Genomic DNA, 21,864 nt, shown 5'->3' with positions numbered 1-21,864 from the left:
TCACATTTATTTGTCAGTGATATGGGCTACTTTACTGGTGAATCAGACACTAAGTAACCATTTATTTATAGTTTGATATTGTCAAATCATGGTGGAATATTAGTTGAATACACACTAAAGTTTGTCAAAAAATCAAGGAAAATATTCAATGAAAATTCATTAGTTATATGGAATTTAAATAAATATTATATGTTTTTATTATTTATAAGCTAAAGTCTATAATCCTTTAAAGTAGAATTTATAGTAGGGGCGCCTGGGTGGCTCAGTCAGTTAAGCAACTGACTTCAGCTCAGGTCATGATTTCATGGTTCATGTGTTCGAGCCCCACGTCATCTCTGTGCTGACAGCTCAGAGCCTGGAGCCTGCTTCAGATTCTGTCTACCTCTCTCTCTGCCCCTCCCCCTCCTCTCTCTCTCTCTCTCTCTCTCTCTCTCTCTCTCAAAAGTAAACACTTAAAAAATAATAAAATAATTTTTTTTTAAAAAGTGGAATTTATAGCAAACTTATGTATAGGCACAAATTTTTTTTCAGAGAACTGGTTGTTAAATATTTACCAGCACACCATTAACAGAAAGTAAACAGGCAAGAGAAAACCCCACTGACCTTCTGACACATGTGGAAAGAAAGAACTCGTTTTTAATGTTTATTTTTATTTTTGAGAGAGAGAGACAGACAGAACACGAGCGGGGAAGGGGCAGAGAAAGAGGGAGACACAGAATCCAAAGCAGGCTCCAGGCTCTGAGCTGTCAGCCCAGAGCCCGACGCGGGGCTCGAACTCACAGACCGCGAGATCACGACCTGAGCCGAAGTCAGACGCTTAACTGACTGAGCCACCCTCACACCCTAAAAACATTTTTATCCTTGATCCTTCACTCCTATAAACTTTTTCAGAACCACTGTCATAATGTTTGGGGACAATGGTTCTTTGACCCCACAGAAGAACATACCAAATGGAAACTGACTCCTGCCCTTCTTCCAATCCACGTTACATCACTCTCCTTTCGAGGCAATGTGCCATAAGCACAGAGGACTCTTTTCTGCTACAAAGGCAATCCGAGGCTCTTTCTGCCTCTAGATCTCCATGTCCTGTATTTGTGATTCTCTTACCCCCACTCACTTTGGACTTATTCTAGTCCACTTTGGACTTATTCTAGTCCAAACGTAAGCTCTAGAGTTCGGCTTACATATCGCTTCCTCAAAGAAGTATTCCCTTAGCACCAAAGCATCCTCTCCTGGTTCCTGTCTGTTCCATCAGCCTGTTTATTTCTTTTGTAACATGTATTACAAGCTCTCATAAGCTTAATCTTTGTATTTGTTATTTCTGTCTCCTCCCTCGCCCACCATAGCCATATCTGAATTGCAAAGAGGCCAGGAACTTACAGATATGGCACATGTTTCAGAGGCGTTCACCGAGACTGTGAGAAAGTATTTCCCTGAGACGTGGATCTGGGACTTGGTGGCCGTAGAGTAAGTAACTTTCTTTATATATAAAAGGTACGAATATAGACGCCTCATGATTTTCCGGGTTTGGCTAATTTTTCAATATCCAAGTATTTCTTTTAGACACGTTCTTATTTTCAGGAGAGGCTGAACATAAGTACTTCTGCTATGAAGTCTCACTCTTCTAATTATATCAGAGCTGAGAAATTTTGCACATATTTAATTCTAAGACTTCCAGAAAATGGGAATAAGGACCAGGTACTGCATAGACTAACACCTGTAAGAGATCTTTCACCGGCCAACAGTCTTGGGTTAAGCACAGAATCAGTCAGACCAACGAGACGCAGTCATAGTAGAATTAAAAACTGTAAGCCTGCCTTCATTGGAACAGTATTTTCAAGAGTAAAATTTAAGAGCAATCTCAAATTACAGATTCAATTTGTAACAACATTGTCTATAATAGACAATGCTATAGTTATATGTCTAGAGAAGATTCTGATATAGACTAGAATTGCAAACAGAATTGGAAAGAAAGGACTTCTAATATTTTCCCATTTCAAGCCTTGATTATCCTCTCCTTTATTGATATTTCTACTGAGTGCATTCAGGTCACGACAATAGAATTATTTATAGGAGTTCTCTTCCTAGAAAGAATTTATTTCACTGTTTGCTTTCTGTTCTTCACATTTCTATCCTCCCCAGCGCATCAGGTGTGGCTGAAGTGGGAGTAACAGTCCCTGACACCATCACGGAATGGAAGGCAGGGGCCCTCTGTCTGTCCAATGACACTGGACTTGGTCTCTCGCTTCCCGCCTCCCTCCGCGCCTTCCAGCCCTTCTTTGTGGAGCTCACAATGCCCTACTCTGTGATCCGTGGAGAGACCTTCACGCTCAAGGCCACTGTCCTAAACTACCTTTCCAATTGCATCCGGGTAAGGACCTCTCTCCTCAACTGAACACAAGGTGACAGTCCAATAAATTGAAAACTGCACTCTTTGAAATACTGTGCCAGATGAGCTCACCAGAAGAGGAATCCTCTCAGAGATATTCATATGTTATAGACGCCATGGTTGCCGGTATTTCCAAATACGTGCAACTTAAAACAAGCTTCTGAGCCTTACCACAACCCCATAAGTTTAGGAAGCTTGTGCAGTATGAAGATTTCTGACAAGGTGGACAAAAATCAGTACGCTTCATTCTCACGTCTTAGATCCCTTAAGGTTTCGACTTCTACCTTGCACATATTTCGTTTTCACATAGCATCCTAGACCAATAGACATATCAAACCTCACTTTGAAAGTTATTTGTGAGCATCTGACCTCCCCTGAAACCACAAGCATTTATAAATCTTGTACACTCTGCTGGGAGAGCTGAAGGAATGGTCAAGATCCCAGGCCAGAGATGTAGAGTTTCCACAGGCAACATGCCATCATGACTTTTGCACCTCCTGTCCCACCCCATGAATGAGCAGATTATTGAAAAATACTAAGGTTTCCATGTCAGATCATGGAAAGGTAGTTGGTCTGCACTTAGATCATCTCTACTATTAGGCAACCTAAAATCTAACCAATCCCCAACATGCTTTATTTCAAACCATTATGCTTTTGGTCTCCTTCTCCTTCTGATCTGTCTCTTGGATTTACGTGTGGTTTCAGGTTAATGTGCAGCTAGACGAATCTCCTGCATTCCTAGTCCAGGAGAAGAAACAAGAGTCTCACTGCATCTGTGGGAATGGCCGGCAAACTTTGTCCTGGGCAGTAACACCAAAGGCATTAGGTGAGGGACACTCTCCTAGAGACAATTCTCTACTCAGGGATTGTATAGGTCAGCAGGATCCTTACATCTAATGTTATTTCCCTGAGGCAAAAACACACCCCCTCCAATGGTAGGATTTTCGCCTGTGTTTTTTACTCTAGAAGGCTCTCCCCACTTCCTTTACTTCCACCTCCGCCTTGGATTCTCAGTATCATTAGCCTCTGTGTTTCCATTCCTGCTCCTGTGTTTTTATAAAACAAAAAGAGGTTACAAAACATTGAACACTTATGAAACTTGAGGTTTGGAGGCATGGAGAAAGAAGACGATGGTGCTCATCTGTACTGCCCCTTTTTTAGGAAATGTGAACTTCACCGTGAGCGCAGAGGCACTGGAGTCTCAAGAGCCATGTGGGACCGAGGTGACTGTGGTCCCTGAATATGGAAAGAAAGACACAATCATTAAGTCTCTGCTGGTTGAAGTAAGTAAGCCAATCCATTTGACAGGTCACAACGAGTCAATAAAAACAATGGTGAATCCAGTTGAGATCCCAAGTTTTAGTTAAGAAGGGTTAAATAATACATAATCACAGAAGAGTTCACAATATTCTCTCCTCTTCTCTTTCTCCCTCCCTCCCTCTCTCTCTCTCTCTCTCTCTCTGTCTCAATATTTATATCATTTTTCCCTCACTTCCTCCTCATCTATCAACCTGTCTCTTTCATATTGCTTATACTAACAGAATTTATTTATGTAATACATTTGGAAGTCAGTTCTACTACCAACGTACATGTCCATTCTTACCTCTACCTTTTCTTTCTTTCCATCTAAAGCCTGAAGGACTAGAGAAGGAAGCAACATTCAACTCCCTGCTCTGTCCACCAGGTAAGAGTCACTCATCATAATTAAGATAGCATTGACCAAAGTTCGTGTAACATTTAAAGTTCGAAGAATTTTGTATATTATTATAAAGTCCAGGAGACAGGTTATATATATATTATATATATATATATATATATATATATATTATATATATGTATATAATATATATAATATATATATATTACATACATATAACATATATGTATGTAATATATATATATATATGTATATGACATTATATATTATTCCTACGCTTCCCTACAAGGTAAGTAAGACCCAGAGAACCATCAACCCATTTGAGAAGACACTAAAGAAACTCACAATAGAAGATATAACTTTATCTTGGTGAAGAATTTTCTAGTCTAAACAAAAACACTTACAGAAATTTGGTACACTAAGAAATTTATCGACACAATGTGTTCTCATCTCAAACAACATGGAGTCAACATCATACATGTGTTTCTTGACTTTGTCTACCTATGAATTTTTGTTTACTGTGTTTATTATACTGTCAAGACTTCAAATATATAAAATGTGTTCTAAAAACATAATTGCCTGGTTATCTAGCCTTATTTCTACATTTAAGTGAATTTACCACCAAATCCTTTTATCATGGCTTGCCTTCCATTCCTGAGTTCTTTACTTTGATTTATTTCTTATGTGTCTAGAGCTGATCATCAAGCAGTTTTATTAAAATTAATTTTTATTGGGGGCACCTGGGTGGCTCGGTCAGTTAAGCATCTGACTTTGGCTCAGGTCATGATCTCACAGTTCATGGGTTCAAGCCCCATGTTGGGCTCTGTGCTGACAGCTCAGAGCCTGGAGCCGGCCTCAGATTCTGTGTCTCCCTCTCTCTCTGCCCCTCCCCCAGTCACACTCTGTCTCTCTCCCCAAAATAAACAGCAAAAAAAAATTTTTAATTAATTTTTATTGTCTGTGTAATACAAAAATACATTCTCCTTTAGAAAACACAGCTTCATATTAAAGGCAATATTTTTAATACTTTAATTATCATCCATATATGTTTAAAAATAATATGCATAGATGAATTTATTTATATATGTGATTTATGTAAATGGTATTAAGTTTCATCCTGTAACTTGTATAAGCAACATTTCATGACTTCTTACTCAGCAATCTAGCTTAAAAATCTAACCATGTTAAATTATAGAACTAGGTAATCCCTTTTAGTCCCATTCCTAAAAGGTAATTCCCTTTGATATAATTTTAGTTAAATTCCCTACTATCGATATATCACAGTTCTGATTGGTATTTTAGCTATTCCTCATTTTCTTAACTATTTGCCAGATGAATAAATATAAATAAATAAATACCTCCTTATGTATAGATGCAAGGGGTTTTTTTTTAATTTTTTTAATGTTTATTTATTTTTGAGAAAGAGAGAGAGAGACAGAGCATGAGCTGGGAAGGGGCAGAGAGAGAGAGGGAGACACAGAATCAGAGGCGGGGTCCAGGCTCTGAGCTGTCAGCACAGAGCCTGATGGGGGGTTGAACTCACGAACCATGAGATCGTGGCCTGAGCCAAAGTCAGACACTTAACTGACTGAGCCACCCAGGTGCCCCGCAAGTATTTTTTAAGTGTTTATTTATTTTGAAAGTGACATAGAGAGCGAGCGGGTTAGGGACAGAGAGGGAGAGAGGGAGACAGAGAATTCCAGGCAGGCTCTGAGTCAGACGCTTCACCAACTGAGCCACGCAGGCACCCCCAGATGCAAGTATATTTATTTGTAAAATGTGAAATTCCTAATTAAGAGGTGATATGTATATTCTTCAGTTTTAATAGAACTTTAAAAACCCTTTTGCTAACATCTAACAGTTAATATTCTCACCAAGTTTATATTTCCCTCCGTGATCACCAGCATCTTTTACCATGAAAGTTTTCAATTTTGGTGAAAATTTTAGATGAAAAAATATAATGTTTTAACCTAAATCTCTACAATCACAAGTGACGATGAGCTCATTTTTACACATTTATGAATGCCTTCATATCCTGTGACCTTTCAGGTTGGAGTGATTTTTTTTTTTTTCCTGATTCATCTGTATCTGACTGATTCTTTATCTATTGAATAAGTTGCTTTTTTTTCTTTTTGGCTTGGTAATTTGTCTTTTACCTTTTTTATGGCATCTGTTGTGTTTTTTTTTTTTTAACGTTTATTTAATTATTTTGAGAGAGAGGGGAAGGGGCAGAGAGAGAGAGAGAGAATCCACTCAGGCTCCTCTCTGGTATCTGTTTTCTTACAAAAGTTTCTTGGGGGGAAGGTAAGAGAGTTTTTTTTTTTTTTTTAACATACAAATAATACAGGGCCCCTGGGTGGCTCAGGTGGTTAAGCATCCAACTCTTTTTTTTTTTTTTTTTAACGTTTATTTATTTTTGAGACAGAGAGAGACAGAGCATGAACGGGGGAGGGTCAGAGAGAGGGAGACACAGAATCTGAAACAGGCTCCAGGCTCCGAGCTGTCAGCACGGAGCCCGACGGGGGGCTCGAACCCACGGACCGCGAGATCGTGACCTGAGCGGAAGTCGGCTGCTCAACCGACTGAGCCACCCGGGCGCCCCAGCATCCAACTCTTTATATAGGGTCAGGTCATGATCTCGGGCTTCATGAGTTCGAGCCCCATGTTGCCTGCTTAGGATTCTCTCTCTCTGCCTCTCCATGCTTGCATGCAAGTGTGCACATGCACTTTCTCTCTCTCTCTCAAGAATACATAAAAAACATTAAAAAAATTTTTTTAACATACAAATAATATATAATATATATAAGTATATTATATGTTATATATTATATATTATATAATTGTATATTATATATTATTATATATTATATAATTGTATATTATATAATTGTATATTATATAATTGTATATTATATATTGTATATATAATTGTATATTATATTATATATAAAATTAAAATTTAGATACACAACTGTGTATATAAATGTAATTAACAACATACATAATTAATGTATACAACTTGATGAGTTTGGAAATAAGTATACACCTGTAAGACTGTCACCACAATCTATACTATAAACTTATCCATCACCTCCAGAAGTTTCCTGCCACTCACTTATTAGCATATTTTTTGTGTGATAGGATCACTTAGTATGAGATCTATCCTATTAGCAAATAAGCATTTAAGTGTTCAGTATGGTATTGTTAATAGCAGGCATTGTTCTATACAATAGATCTCTACAGTATAATCTTCCTGCGTAACTGAAAATTTGTACCCTTTGACCAAAGTTTCAATGTTAATTTCACGAGAAAGGGGGATGCAGCATGAAGATAAATGCTACATTTCTCTTTCATCGTCATGAAATTTACCAATCCTAAAATGGCAGTAAATGTATGCCTAGCAGCAGCAATTATTCTATGTTCAGTGAGTCAGATACTGTTCACCTTCACCCCCAGTCCCCTGTCTCGGGCCCCCATAAAAATACGATCTTCATATCTGTGAAATTTGAGGGCAGTAAGGACATTGTTGTCGGAATTTGGAAATCCCAGAGATTTTTTCTTTGCTTATGTATACATTAGGGGTTTTTTTCATACAACTGTCGAGTAAGGAGGTTAGGAATAGACGCTAAACTGATCATCTTGTGATAACCATCTCATGCTAGCCACGGGATGGTCACGACGGAGTCACAACATCATGGGCACTTGTCAATTTGTAGCCTTGTTTGGAATGCACTCTAAATACATGGGGGAAAAGAGGGATGGGGAAGAAGAATTTCTAGAAATCTCAGAATCTCGTTTGTACACATTTAAGATTATATATATATGTGTGTATATATATATGTGTATATATATATATGTATGTATTTTTTTTAAGGGAAATACTGAAAGAGGGACAACTTTTCAGAAGTTTAAGTATAAGGCATAGTCTGGCTTCTGTGTTTTGGAGCTCTGCAGGAGCATTATTTTCATTATGGCTTGTGTGTTTCTCTAGATACCGGAGTGTCTGAACAATTATCTCTGAAGCTGCCACAGAACGTGGTAGAAGAATCTGCCCGAGCCTCCATCTCGGTATTGGGTGAGCTCCGTCCCTGTGAATCATTCTACTATATGGGCAGTTTTTACTGTATTTCTTTTCCATAAATACTCCCTCAAAATAACAACTATAATTTCAACTTCAGTCTTCCCTCCGTCTTTGGGCTTGTTCATTGCTCCCAATCATACTCCTGTCCCTGGACAGCTCACCCTTGCCCAAAATCTTCATTTTTCAACCTTCCTAAAATTATTCCTTTCTTCTTAGGGATTCGGATAGATTATAATCTATAAGACTTATGATGTCCCATCTCTCCCATTCCCTAGGAGACATCTTGGGCTCTGCCATGCAAAATATACAAAATCTCCTCCAAATGCCCTATGGCTGTGGAGAACAGAATATGGTCCTCTTTGCTCCTAACATCTATGTTCTGAATTATCTAAATAAGACACAACAGCTGACTCCAGAGGTCAAGTCCAAGGCCATTGGCTACCTCAATACTGGTGAGTGATTAAACAAGTAAGTGAAAACTTCACAGAGTCATTTTAACAATACACTGGATTTCCCAATAGGCTTGAATTACTTATCGGTTCTATGGTATGTTGGCTTCTCATAGTATCATAGTTACTTTGGTATGCATGCTGTGACTGCTAATTTTATGGTAACTATCCAGGGTCCAACTTCCCATTAATGTTTAGAACTCAGACCCTTCTAACATATGACAGCAAAATTTAAGAAATATCACCAAAGGGACGCCAGATGGTCAGAATCTCGCAGTTCGTGGGTTCAAGCCCCACATCAGGCTCTCTGCTGTCAGTGCAGAGCCCGCCTGGGATCCTCTGTCCCTCTCTCTCTCTCTCTCTCTGCCCCTCTCCCACTTGTGTGCTCTCTCTCTCAAAAATAAATAAATGCTTTTTAAAAATTTTTTTAAAAGAAAGAAATATCGGGGCGCCTGGGTGGCTCAGTCGGTTAAGCGTCCGACTTCAGCTCAGGTCACGATCTCGTGGTCCGTGAGTTCGAGCCCCGCATCGGGCTCTGTGCTGACGGCTCAGAGCCTGGAGCCTGCTTCAGATTCTGTGTCTCCCTCTCTCTCTGCCCCTCCCCCGTTCATGCTGTGTCTCTCTCTGTCTCAAAAGTAAATAAACGTTAAAAAAAAATTTTAAAAAAAAAAAAAAGAAAGAAAGAAATATCAGCAGAGACCGAGGCATTTTGGTAATTTTTCTGGCCAAAACACATGCCATCTGTCATACTGTTTCATTAACCTTCTATTCCAGGTTACCAGAGACAGCTGACCTATAAGCACCATGATGGCTCCTATAGCACCTTTGGGGAAAAATATGGCAGGAATGAGGGCAATACCTGGTAAGGAATAGACAGTTTTTTGAGCTCCTATTTCCGTACCAGCTCTTTTACATGTATTATCACAAGTATATTCACAGTAACCTTATCAGATATGTATTATTAAACCTGTAGTTGGTTATGCTCAGTACCTATACCAAGACTAGAGAGGTAACCACCAGAAAAGTTGACATTCAAATACATGTATATTAGATCTGTCCCCAAAATTCATCCTGTTAATAACACCAAGCATATTCTTTCTAAAATAGCTATTCTGGGGGGGTGGGGGGGCGCTTGTGTGGCTCAGTCGGTTAAGTGCCTGACTCTTGATTTCGGCTCAGGTCATGATCTCATGGTTTGTGAATCTGAGCCCCCAATCAGGCTCTGCACTGACAGCTCAGAGCCAGCTTGGGATTCTGTCTCCCTGCCTCTCTTTCTGTCCCTCCCTGACTTGTGCGTGCTCTCTCTCTCTCTCTCTCTCTCTTTCTCAAAATAAATAAATAAACTTCTAAAAAATAAAGTAAAATTTTAAAATAATAATAATAAAATAAAATAGATGCCTTTGGGGGGGCACCTGGCTGGCTGAATCAGTAGAGCATGCAATAGTTGACTTCACGTTGTTAAGTTCAGCCCCATGTTGGCATAGAGATTACTTAAAATTAAAATCGGTTAAAAATAGTAATGAAATTGGGGCGCCTGGGTGGCTCAGTCAGTTAAGCGTCCGACTTCTGCTAAGTCATGATCTCATAGTCCATGAGCTCGAGCCCCACGTCAGGCTCTGTGCTGACAGCTGGGAGCCTGGAGCCTGCTTCGGATTCTGTGTCTCCGTCTCTCTCTCTCTGCCCCTCCCCGCTCACACTCTGTCTCTCTCTCCTTCAAAAAATTCAATAAACATTTAAAATTAAAAAAAAAATAGCAATAATAATATGATAGCTATTTTTAAATGGCTATTTTTTTCTAAAATCGCTCCCGTAACCATGAGTTTTTAAATAATATGGCCAGTGAATGTATCACATAACTTTTAGATAAACCACGTTAACTTCCACTTGTGGTAGGCTTTTAGATCATACTCATCTTGACTAAGAATAAATTCACTCATAGGAAGAAAGAAATGAGGGGGACCCAGTGACACGAAACATTGTTTTAAAATCCCTAAGGCAAAGCAAAGCAGTTAGAAGTTACCACAATTTTCCATAGAAGATTCTGCCATCTACAGAAGGAAGTCTCTAAAGAGAAGAAAGATGGAAAACCTTACTCAAATAAGTAAAGACAAGTAACATTAGAAGAACATTAGAACATTACTCGCTGTAGCAAAGAGAAAATGAGTCAGCAAGGAAATACCAGATTTAGCAGATTAATCAAGCAGTCTAATGAAGATGGGCGTTCTAAATACACGTGAATACCGGTCAGGTGACTCACATCAATGTAAATGGTGTCCGATGAAGCCTGTCACTGTGACACAGTTATAAGACTATTGTCACAACATAAACATCACCATCGCCTCCCTCCTGCTCAGGCTTACCGCCTTTGTACTGAAGACTTTTGCCCAGGCTCGAGCCTACATCTTCATTGATGAAGCACACATCACCCAAGCCCTCACCTGGCTCTCCCAAAAGCAGAAGGACAATGGCTGTTTCAGGAGCTCTGGGTCTCTGCTCAACAATGCCATTAAGGTGAGGTGTTCGTGGAGTTAGCTTTTATCTGTCCATTCTGATGTCTACAAGGATAATATAGGAATTCCTTAGGAAAGACAAATAATAGATAGATAGATAGATAGATTGATAGATAGATCCCGGATAGTGCCAAGAAAGAAGGGATGGAACGTAGGTTGCTTGTGCTAATTTGCCCCCTGGGGATGCAGACGAGTAAGGATACATTCCATGACACCCAGGAGCTGATTAAGAGCATTCTCAGAAGTTCAATTAATCAAATCTCTCTCTCTACCCCCCCCCCACACTTACAGGGTGGAGTGGAAGACGAAGTGACCCTTTCTGCCTACATCACCATTTCCCTTCTGGAGATTCCTCTCCCCGCCACTGTAGGTACCACCTCATTCCCCTGCTGAGGCATAGTTTGGACACAATGACACTGCTGTCCGGCTGTCAGAAATATCACCTTACTAAAAGCCAGGTGTCAGCTTTCCTTCTATGCCATGCCAATGCTTCTCGGATCAATAGGAAATGTGGTCAATCCGTTAAGAAAGATATACACTATCCCAGGGATGCCCCCTAAGCTATTTCTCCCCTAAGACCTCCCACTCTTGCCATATGTACATACAAAATGAGTTCTAAAAATATGGTCTGTGCTCCTGCCTAACGAATGTAATAATAACATAAAATACTATTCTCTCTCTCCATAAAAATGACAACAGATGGGGGCACCTGGGTGGCTCAGTAGGTTAAGCATCTCACTCTTGATTTCAGCTCAGGTCATGATCTCACGGTTCACGACATCGAGCCCCAAGCCGGGCTCTGCACCGACAGCATGGAGCCTGCTTGGGATTCTCTGTGTCTCCCTCTCTCTCTGCCCCTCTCTCACCCTCCTGAGTGCTCTCAAAATAAATAAACGTTAAAAAAAAAAAAAAGAAGGAAAAGAACAAGAACAGACGGACACATGCATTTGGAAAATGATCCGCGTTTACCTGGGAAAGCCAGTGTCCCTGTTCGCACAGCTCGGTTCCCTCCTTGTTTTCCCCCCTCAGCACCCTGTTGTGCGCAATGCCCTGTTCTGCTTGGAGTCAGCCTGGAATTCAGCAAAGGAAGGACCCCATGAAAAGCACGTCTACACCAAGGCACTGTTGGCCTATGCTTTTGCCCTGGTAGGTAACCAGGACAGGAGCAAGGAGATACTCCACTTACTTAATGAGGAAGCTGTGAAGGAAGGTGAGCAAACATCCTGCCTTCTCTGTATCAAGAACCATACCTCAAAACCCCCCACACCTACCTCCTGTGATCGCTTTCCCTTCTCTTCTCTTGTCTCTATCACCATAAAATCTGGAACTTCTTAAGCAAGTCACACACCAAAAGATAAGAGGCAGGTGCACTGTAGTCGTGAGAAGCTCAGCCTCTGGAGACTGGCTCCAGAACAGTTTAACAGTGTGACCTTGGGCAAGTCGCTTAACTCGTCTATGTTTCAGTTCCTTCATCAGTAAGATGGGGGTAATAATAGTATTTACTCTGCCCCCTCCCCTGCTCAGGTCGAAAAAATAGAAAATAAAATGCAAATGGTAATAGTTTATCCAATGAAATATATTCTACCTTTCTGCCTTAACGGTGCCATTACGTGTTTATTCTTAAAATGTATCGGGAAGGTTTCAGATATACAAAAAGGAATAAAGGATAATCAGCAAACCACTTTATACTTCCCTCCCAGCTTAAGAAATACAAAATTACCAATGCAGGAAAAATTCTGTGTGCCCCTCCCACCCCCAAAGGTGACCATTACCCTGAATTTGTCATTACCATTTCTATGGATAGCTTTATGTTTACTCCACCTATATTCCTAAACAATATTCAGAATTTTGATGTGTTCTTCATCCTTAAATCAACAGTATCACACTTTTGAGTATTTCTGCATCTTGTTTTCTTGTCTGTTTGTCTGCCTTTTGTTTTTTAAGTTCCACATTGTGCTAACAGGAGTCCCCTACTGAGGGCCTATAGCTTTAATTCATTATTTTCGCTGCCGCATAATATAGTGCAAAATATAGGTAACTCATAACTTATATTAAAGAGTCTCTCAACATAGGTGTTGTCTCTTATTTGTTGCTATTGCAAACCGTGCTGCAGTGAATACTCACCTATGTGTCTGTCTCCTTATGCGTGGGTGTGAGTTCCTGTAGGTTCTACTTCGAGAAGTGAATCGCTGATTCGTAGGCGAAACACATCTTCCCCTTTGCTGGATGTTCCCAAATTGTGATTTACTCCGCAGCGTAATTTACTTCCCACAGCAGTTTAAATCGGTTCCCATTAGGTCACACCCTGGTCAGCCTTTGGTTACCTTAAGGATTACTGTTATTTCGTACTGTCATTAGGGTACTGTTCGCACCCTAATGAGTGCGAACTCTGTTATCTCATGTCATCTGCGATCCTCACAAGAAATCTCAAAAGGAAAATTTATAGAAAATTTCACAAAGCCCAGATAAGGTCTGGATAACATCAGGAACAAGCAACCCCCACAGTCAGGGAGCGAACTTGCTCTGCAATTTCCCCCCAACGACCTAACCATAGCCACCGTTTGACAACTTTGTTGGCTGTGGGCTTATGACTCAGCAACATTTTCCGCCTTAGGCTGGCTGAAACAAACCACGTTCAGGTTTACACAGAAGGAAAAGCATCTAGATAAGGTCCAAGGGAATATAATTGGAAGGCACCCTCCACTTAAGCTTGGGCTTAAATTAGATATGAATATGTGGTTACTCACAAATCTCTTTTTCTCATCTCCAGACAATTCCATCCACTGGGAGCGACCTCAGAAACCCAAGGCACCAGTGGGGCATCTTTATCAGCCCCAGGCTCCCTCAGCTGAGGTGGAGATGACGTCCTATGTGCTCCTCGCTCACCTCACGGCCCAGCCCGGCCCGACCTCCGAGGACCTGACTTCGGCCGCGGGCATCGTGAGCTGGATCCTAAAGCAACAGAATGCCCACGGGGGCTTCTCCTCCACCCAGGTCTGTGTCTGCCAGAAACTTTTGCTTCGCCTTCAGGGAACAAAAGCTCTGAACAAGATATAAACACATGCAAGAGGGAAAAATGAGGATGCGGATAACTCAAAATGAGGAAAATATGACGAGTATTCAGGGAGAGCGAGAAATAAGGAAAACTCAAAGTCAAAGAGGGCTAAAAAGAAAATTCCTGCAGTTCTGGCACCCCAGCCCTGTTATCATCACAGTCCCCTCCTGCCAATAAAAACTCTACCTCCCTAAAGAAGTGAGACCCTATGTGCAATGGCCACAGCAGAATGGCTTTTAAAAACCTACCTTCAGGAATCTTCTGGAAGTTCTAAGAGTCCCTTTCAAACAACAGTTGGAAACAGTTTCAAACAGTTTGAACAGTTTCAAACAGTTTGAACAGTTTCAAACAGTTCTCAGGAGCGCCACTCAAAACCCAAAAAAGCTCTCCTTGCAAATCTCTGCATTCAAAGGTCCCCTTTAACCGGCTTATTTTGAAGCCGACACATTTTATGCTTCCACTATTCATCCTTTGCTATACAAATATTTGTTCACCAGCAGCATGAAGAACTTGCTTTATTATTGCCAACATCGTAAGACTATCTAAAAAAAATCCATCAATAGGTACACAGCAGGAAGTGTTATTTTCAGAGAATTTAGGCTTATTTTTCCATATGAATGGGGAAAACATGGAATACTTTTATGACAACAGTTATTCTTTCTTAAATCTATTGTTTAAAGAATATCATTCAGGTTCAATGCTGAGAAGATTTGAGAATTGAGAAGATGGCATGCAAGGGTGGGAGGAATCCAGACATGTGGTAAAAAAAAAAAAAAAAAGGGAGAGCCAAAAAATGCCAATAAATCAAGAAGATAATTATAATTAAGCATGCCCCTGATCATGGCTGCAAAGGACCTTGGGTTTTCTCAGGGCACTGAACTCAGCAACAGAGCAGAGTTTAATTTGGGGTGAGAGGCAGACTGATCTTTGGTTGAGTGATGGCAGACATAACCACAATTACCAAGTAAGACATCTTAGACAAATAGCTAATGCCAATGAATGATTCCCATTCACATATACTTTCCACAGCCCATATCCCACAAACATTCATCCATAGGAAAAGATCAATTTTCTGAGAAATAAAAGAAGCCTCTAAAGCATACAGTTGGAGGCAGATATGTGCATATTACGGTTCTGTTATCTATCTAAGGATTCTAATCAATCTGGAAATTAGAACTCCATTATTTAAGTAGCAAGGGAAGCAGGAAAGAGGACGTCAAGGCCCATCTTGTCGACATGCCTTTGGGCCCTCAAAAGGTTACTGAGCCTACACAGGTTCTCTCACTCGTCTTTTCTAGGACACAGTGGTGGCTCTCCATGCCTTGTCCAAGTATGGGGAAGCCACTTTCACCGGAACTGGGAAGCCTGCACAGGTGACCATCCAATACTCAGGGGCGGTTTTCGAAAAATTCCAAGTGGACAGCGACAACCGCCTGTTACTACAACAGACTTCATTGCCGAAGGTGCCTGGAGAATACACCATGACAGTGACAGGAGAAGGATGTGTCTACCTCCAGGTGAGACTCTTGGGGCACATGGGGTCAGAGGGCCCACCGGAACAGTCCTCACTAAAAAATCCCTAACTCAGCGGGGCGCCTGGGTGGCTCAGTGGGGTTGAGCTTCCGACTTTGGCTCAGGTCATGATCTCGCGGTCTATGAGTTCGAGCCTCGCGTTGGGCTCTGTGCTGACAGCTTGGAGCCCGGAGCCTGCTTCAGATTCTGTGTCTGCCTCTCTCTCTGCCCCTCCCCCACTCATGCTCTGTCTCTCTCTCTCTCTCTCTCTCTCTGTCAATAATAAGTAAAACATTAAAAAAAATTTTTTTTTCAATTCCTAACTCAGCAAATGATAGGGCCACCCAGAGAACGAGTTGAGGAAGCTTGGAGGAGTTCTGGTGACCAGAGGGAACACAGATTTTTGTCTTTGATGTTCCACAGACATCCTTGAAATACAATATTGTGCCAGAAAAGGAAGAGTCCCCGTTTGCTTTGGATGTACAGACTGTGCCCCAAACCTGTGATGGACCCAAAGCCCACACCAGCTTCCAGATCTCACTGAATGTCAGGTAAGACCTGTGACTGGATCGTCTAATTCTGGGTATAAGAACCCGTCTTCTAGGGGCGCCTGGGTGGCTCAGTCGGTTAGGCGGCCGACTTCGGCTCAGGTCATGATCTCGCGGTCCGTGAGCTCGAGCCCCGCGTCGGGCTCTGTGCTGACCACTCAGAGCCTGGAGCCTGTTTCGGATTCTGTGTCTCCCTTTCTCTGACCCTCCCCCATTCATCCTCTGTCTCTCTCGGTCTAAAAATAAATAAACGTTAAAAAAAAAGAGCCAGTCTTCTTACCGGAACTCCCATTAAGCTGAGTGGCGTGGCAATAAATGTTTGCACTACATTTGTTGTAAAAAGCAACGCGTCCTCATGCCGATACAGAATCGCTTCATGATGGGGTATATGCATTGTGCCTCCCCTGCCTCCAGGATCTGTGATTGTGAAACCTCATTATTGAAAAGTTAAGTCCCTTCAATAAGAACTAAAAAAAGAGAACATTCACCCTTGCCTCTGACCCGAATTCCTGATTTAATTCTAAATGTAAGTGAATTCATTCTATTGTAATGAAATTCTATATCGTTCTTGCTCTCTCCGATTGCCAAAACGTCTGAATAGAAGGATGTAGTGAGTCTGTAGTTAGAATTCCTACCGACAATAAGTAAACCTCAGATTACACACAAAATAATCGATTTGCATACATGCACAGCAACATTCAAATAGCTCCAGGGCTTACCAAAAAACGTTTCTGCCCACAGGAATGTTCTACCCTGGCTGGGGATACCATTCAGGACAAAAGTTAAAAGTATACGTAACAAATAACGTGCAGAGGTTAGCGGTCTCAGGCCCAGCTATGTGTCACTCACAGAGCTTCCTTCAACTCCAGAACCTCGAGTCCACACACGTAAAATCCTGATTCATCAGGTTTAGGGTAAAGCCCGGTCTCTGTGGCTTTAACAAGCTCCCTATCACTTGGGTGGGATATTTAGGAAGGCTTTCATGTACTATTGAGGGCTGTGATGGCTTACTGTGGACATGGGAGAAAACACGGAAGGCCCTAATTTCCTTTCTTCCCCAAATCTTCAGTTACACTGGGAGCCGTCCCACCACCAACATGGTGATTACTGATGTGAAGATGATATCTGGCTTCATTCCCCTGAAACCAACAGTGAAAATGGTAGGTCTATTATACGTCCAGGAGGCTCTAGTTTATTTGATGTTTTATGTATCTCCAGACTGAGAAAATCTTAAAATATTTTAAATCAACTTCTACCAAAGGCTAGCACTTTCTCCAAATCAGAAATACAATTTAGCCTGCTTGTATATGGGTTTTTTGATGTGTGGTGGGTTTTTTTTTTCTTTTTTCCTCATGGAACTCTGTTTTCATGCATCTCAAAATTCTGTGAACAGGTTTTTGATCACGCTGTTCCCATTCAAAAGTATTTATTTTAAAAAGCTAATAACTTAAAACACCCACACACACAAACGAATGGTCCACAAAACATTCTCCCTTCCTTCTGAAGGTTTTACGAGGCATTATTATCATTAACCAGTCTTACTTTTAAACTCAAATGGCCAACGGAGACAAACAGTGCTGAGACCATCCTTCCACCACTGATTAAGACTAGGGTGGCAGGGATTAGGGATAATATTCATTTAGTCCCCTGAGCCTTCCGGGCAGACATGGTGACCTTGCCAGATGCAACAGACTTTTCATCCGCTGCTTTGATGACCCCCGGAGGGACTGTGTGTCTCATTTCACAAACAGCTCTCTTCGAGAAGCCACAACGTACTAGAAGAATATCAGCAGATTCCTGGAGCTTAGACTCTTAAGATAAAGCTTATGCACCAGTGGAAAAAATATATGAAAAATAACCAACAGGCACAAACTAGAGGTATTACAGAAGTTCAGAGGAAAATGAGATTGCTATAAATTAGAGCAGGCAAAAAATTTAAAAAAAAAAAACAGTTAAAAAAGGAAACCTCCTTCATGAAGGAATAGAATGTAACTTGAACATTGAAATACGGAAAATTCTCAAGTTTAGGACATTTATTTCACATTTCTGCAGATATATCAACATTACACATAGGCATGTGCCAAACTAATATTAAATGCTGCCTCCCAAGTATCTTTCATTTTTACTTTAAAAACATTATCATCTTTACTTACAAAAATCATTCGAAGCAGCTTTACCCTCAGGCTTAATTTGGTAATCCAAATTCTCCTTTTCTCTGGTTTCCCCAGAGGCTTCGTCTGTTTATTAACATTTGTGATGTATTAATTTTCTCCAGCTTGAAAGATCTAACCACGTGAGCCGAACAGAAGTCAGCAACAACCATGTTTTGATTTATCTGGATAAGGTGAGAGCCCTGCCACTCTAGTTGTGAAAAAAATATAGATAATACTTCTTCTAAAATTTTTTTTAATGTTTATTTATTTTTGAAGGAGAGAGAGACAGAGTGTGAGTGGGGGAGGGGCAGAGAGAGAGGGAGATACAGAATCCGAAGCAGGCTTCAGGCTCCGAGCTGTCAGCACAGGGCCCGACGCGGGGCTCGAACTCACAGACCGCGAGATCATGACCTGAGCCGAAGTCGGATGCTTAACTGACTGAGCCACCCAAGCACCCTGATAATCCTCCTTCTAAGGGAGTTATAATAATCCTATTCTAAAGGAAGTGAATGAAGACATTTTGGAGACATCACCTCATGGCAAAACTTTGAGCATTCTAGGGGTGCTTGGGTGGGCTAAGTGTCCAGCTCTTGATTTTGAGTCAGGTCATGATCTCACAGTCCATGAGTTCGAGCACCGTGTCAGGTTCTGTGCTGAGCAGAGGGATTCACTCTCTCCCTCTCTCTCTGCCCCTCCCCTGCTTGTGCTGTCCCTCTCAAAATAAACATTTTTTTAAATGAGGGTTCTAATATTAATTCCAGTAAACATTCTCCTCTCCTTTATTCACATTTCACATGAGACAATGGGAAAAAATGGCTTATTATAATATTGGGATATGAATATTTCTAGGCCTCATAAGCAAGAAATTCTCTATACAATGTGTTTTTTATGTCCATAATCTATTTTGAAAATATTGAATAATGTAAGGAAGAAACCCAGTGGTAAACCCAATGGTTTCTTCTTTACATAATTATATCAACATCAATTCTTATGTTGATGCTGCTATATCAATTATATATTATATCTCAAATATATCAATTATATAATTGACACCTCAATTATTATATCAACAGCACATCAACAATATAAAAGGGGAAAATACTGTCCATCTCAGCAAGGATGTACCAAAAAATGATAAGATCAGTCCACCCATAAACTAATCTCACTTTATAGTTGTGTAATCTAACATAATTTATGCATTCATATATTAATGGATGTTATAGTTTATAAGTTTTATGAAATTTTAGTAAGGCTGTAATGATCAATTTTTTATATTCCTTTTTGAGTTCACACAGTATTTCTACAAGATTGCGAAGTAAAATTATACCAAATCTCTGGATATGTAAAAATGGACATGACCATTCAATCAATAAAATCATATATCATTCACCCCCTATAAACAGAGCCCATGGACTAGCATTTATTTATATGACTATATGAATTGATTGGATTATTTAAGAAAAATTTTGGAATTTTTCATTCACTCTGGGAACTTTCTGCAATTTAAGGACACTGTTTGTTGATTAAAAAAAAAGGTTCTTTTCCCCCAAGAAAGTAGATGAATACTTAAACTCCTTCGAAGAAGACAGAAGAAAAATTTTAATTCCCTTTTGCTTTCTAGGTGACCAATGAGACACTGAGCTTGTCCTTCATGGTTCTGCAAGATATCCCAGTGAGAGATCTGAAGCCAGCCATAGTGAAAGTCTACGATTACTATGAGACAGGTAAGTGTGAACAACTTCCACATAGAAATTAAATTTCTTTTTTTTTTTTTTAATTTTTAGAGAGAGCAAGAAAACCAGGGAGAGGGGCAGAGGGAGAGAAAGAGGGAGAATCCCAAGCAGACTCCACACTCAGTGCAGGGCCCGAGGCGGGGCTCGATCCCACGACCGTGAGATCGTGACCTGAGCCAATATCAAGAGTTGGTCACTCGACTGACTGAGCCACCCATGCACCCCTAGAAATTAAATTTCTGATCACAGAAATTTCGATTTGAGAACTGTATTGGGGCCCCTTATTACACTAACTATTCTTATTTACTGCATTTTGTCTCCATCAAGTCTGATTCTTCTCTGTCTTCTATACATACGTTGTAGAAACTCCCAGTTGTATAAATATGTCAATTACTAATACCAACCACCTGTAGGACATTTAGCTCCCTTTTCTTCAGATAAGTCAACGATAAGACACCATGAGATTTAAAGAAGTATAACATGTGAACTGTCCTTCAGAAGCGTAGGGTAAAGAGAAACACAACACACTGTATTTGAAGAGTTGGCAACAGAAGGCCACAAGCAACACATCAAATGGATGATGCTGAAGTTTCCGACCCAAGTCTTCCCATAAGGAAAGATTTTTTAAGGGACCTGTCTCCCCAGGTGTTTGCTATCCCTCTCACTTCACCTAATGGTTTTTGTTTTCATTCAGATGAGTTTGCAATTGCTGAGTACAGTGCCCCTTGCAGCAAAGGTAAGCAATGCACACGCTTTCCAAATGCAGTCACACCCCCTTTGGCTTGTCCCTCCCATAACATGAAATTCTGGCTAAATGCTTTTCATAGATACCCTCTTGCTCATAGTTCAACTTATTACTGAAAACTTCATTTGTTGGGAAAAGGTCACGATGGCCAAACTTTAAAGAGTCCATAGAGTTACTTTTTGAATAATTATAAGTAATAAATCTCACTTCCCACTATATTAATCAGGTTTCCTTAGGCACCGTGCTACCCAGATCTAAAGGACAGAATATTCGTTGCTCAGGAGACCCATGTCCCTCTTGATTTTCTCTTCTTTCCACTCTCACAGATCATGGAAATGCTTGAAGACCACTTCAATGAAAACTGCTTTGCTGGAATACCTGTTCCACAGACTCAGGTCTCTGTGGAAGAAAAGAATTTTTGTATGTCTGAAGATCTGAGGAATAAACCTTTTTTTCTGGCCAATCTTTATCACTGGTTCCTCGTTCATTCAATAAACATTTATAACATTTCCATATAATTCCCAGTAGAATCTTAAGATTAAACATTGATAGCAATCAAGGGTTGAGGGACTTCAGAAAATTAAAAATGTTACCGGGAGGGGCGCCTGGGTGGCTCAGTCGGTTGAGCATCCGACTTCAGCTCAGGTCACGATCTCGCGGTCCATGAGTTCGAGCCCAGCGTCGGGCTCTGGGCTGATGACTCGGAGCCTGGAGCCTGCTTCCGATTCTGTGTCTCTCTCTCTCTCTGCCCCTCTCCCGTTCATGCTCTGTCTCTCTCTGTCTCATAAATAAATAAACGTTTAAAAAAATAAATTAATTAATTAATTAAATTAAATTAAATTAAATTAAATAATAAAAAAATAAATGTTACCGGGATATTGGTCTGAGTAGGTTTCACTTGGGGCTTCAGGAGAAGGATTATGTACTAGGAGAGTGGGAAGGGTGTTTGGTTACAGGAATACCCTAAGAAAAAGCCAGAGTGCATTTTAGGAGAGAATAAGACTGTCTCGACTAGAAAAGACTTCCCACATT

The 21,864-nt window shown here is 40.6% G+C and overlaps 1 protein-coding gene across 2 annotated transcripts in view; it reads left to right on the top strand.

Moving 5' to 3' along the window:
• A2M (alpha-2-macroglobulin) overlaps positions 1 to 21,295 on the top strand; it is a 45,751-nt gene extending 24,456 nt beyond the window's left edge. For both annotated transcript variants that reach the window (XM_042991741.1, XM_007094105.3), the window contains exons 18-36: positions 1,347 to 1,467; positions 2,143 to 2,371; positions 3,095 to 3,215; positions 3,551 to 3,672; positions 4,022 to 4,073; positions 8,038 to 8,121; positions 8,403 to 8,579; positions 9,351 to 9,438; positions 10,931 to 11,087; positions 11,378 to 11,452; positions 12,116 to 12,296; positions 13,857 to 14,080; positions 15,440 to 15,658; positions 16,077 to 16,204; positions 17,271 to 17,361; positions 18,477 to 18,545; positions 19,976 to 20,078; positions 20,782 to 20,823; positions 21,159 to 21,295. In XM_042991741.1, the coding sequence (XP_042847675.1) occupies positions 1,347 to 1,467; positions 2,143 to 2,371; positions 3,095 to 3,215; positions 3,551 to 3,672; positions 4,022 to 4,073; positions 8,038 to 8,121; positions 8,403 to 8,579; positions 9,351 to 9,438; positions 10,931 to 11,087; positions 11,378 to 11,452; positions 12,116 to 12,296; positions 13,857 to 14,080; positions 15,440 to 15,658; positions 16,077 to 16,204; positions 17,271 to 17,361; positions 18,477 to 18,545; positions 19,976 to 20,078; positions 20,782 to 20,823; positions 21,159 to 21,175 (2,300 nt within the window). In that variant the 3' untranslated portion in view covers positions 21,176 to 21,295. The remainder of the gene's footprint in view (positions 1 to 1,346; positions 1,468 to 2,142; positions 2,372 to 3,094; positions 3,216 to 3,550; positions 3,673 to 4,021; positions 4,074 to 8,037; positions 8,122 to 8,402; positions 8,580 to 9,350; positions 9,439 to 10,930; positions 11,088 to 11,377; positions 11,453 to 12,115; positions 12,297 to 13,856; positions 14,081 to 15,439; positions 15,659 to 16,076; positions 16,205 to 17,270; positions 17,362 to 18,476; positions 18,546 to 19,975; positions 20,079 to 20,781; positions 20,824 to 21,158) is intronic.
• The last annotated feature ends 569 nt before the right edge of the window (positions 21,296 to 21,864 follow it).

Source organism: Panthera tigris, chromosome B4 (assembly GCF_018350195.1).
Source record: "Panthera tigris isolate Pti1 chromosome B4, P.tigris_Pti1_mat1.1, whole genome shotgun sequence".
Taxonomy (NCBI): domain Eukaryota; kingdom Metazoa; phylum Chordata; class Mammalia; order Carnivora; family Felidae; genus Panthera; species Panthera tigris.
The sequence above is the reverse complement of the archived record's forward strand: the minus strand, read 5'-3'. Positions and strand labels throughout refer to the sequence as shown.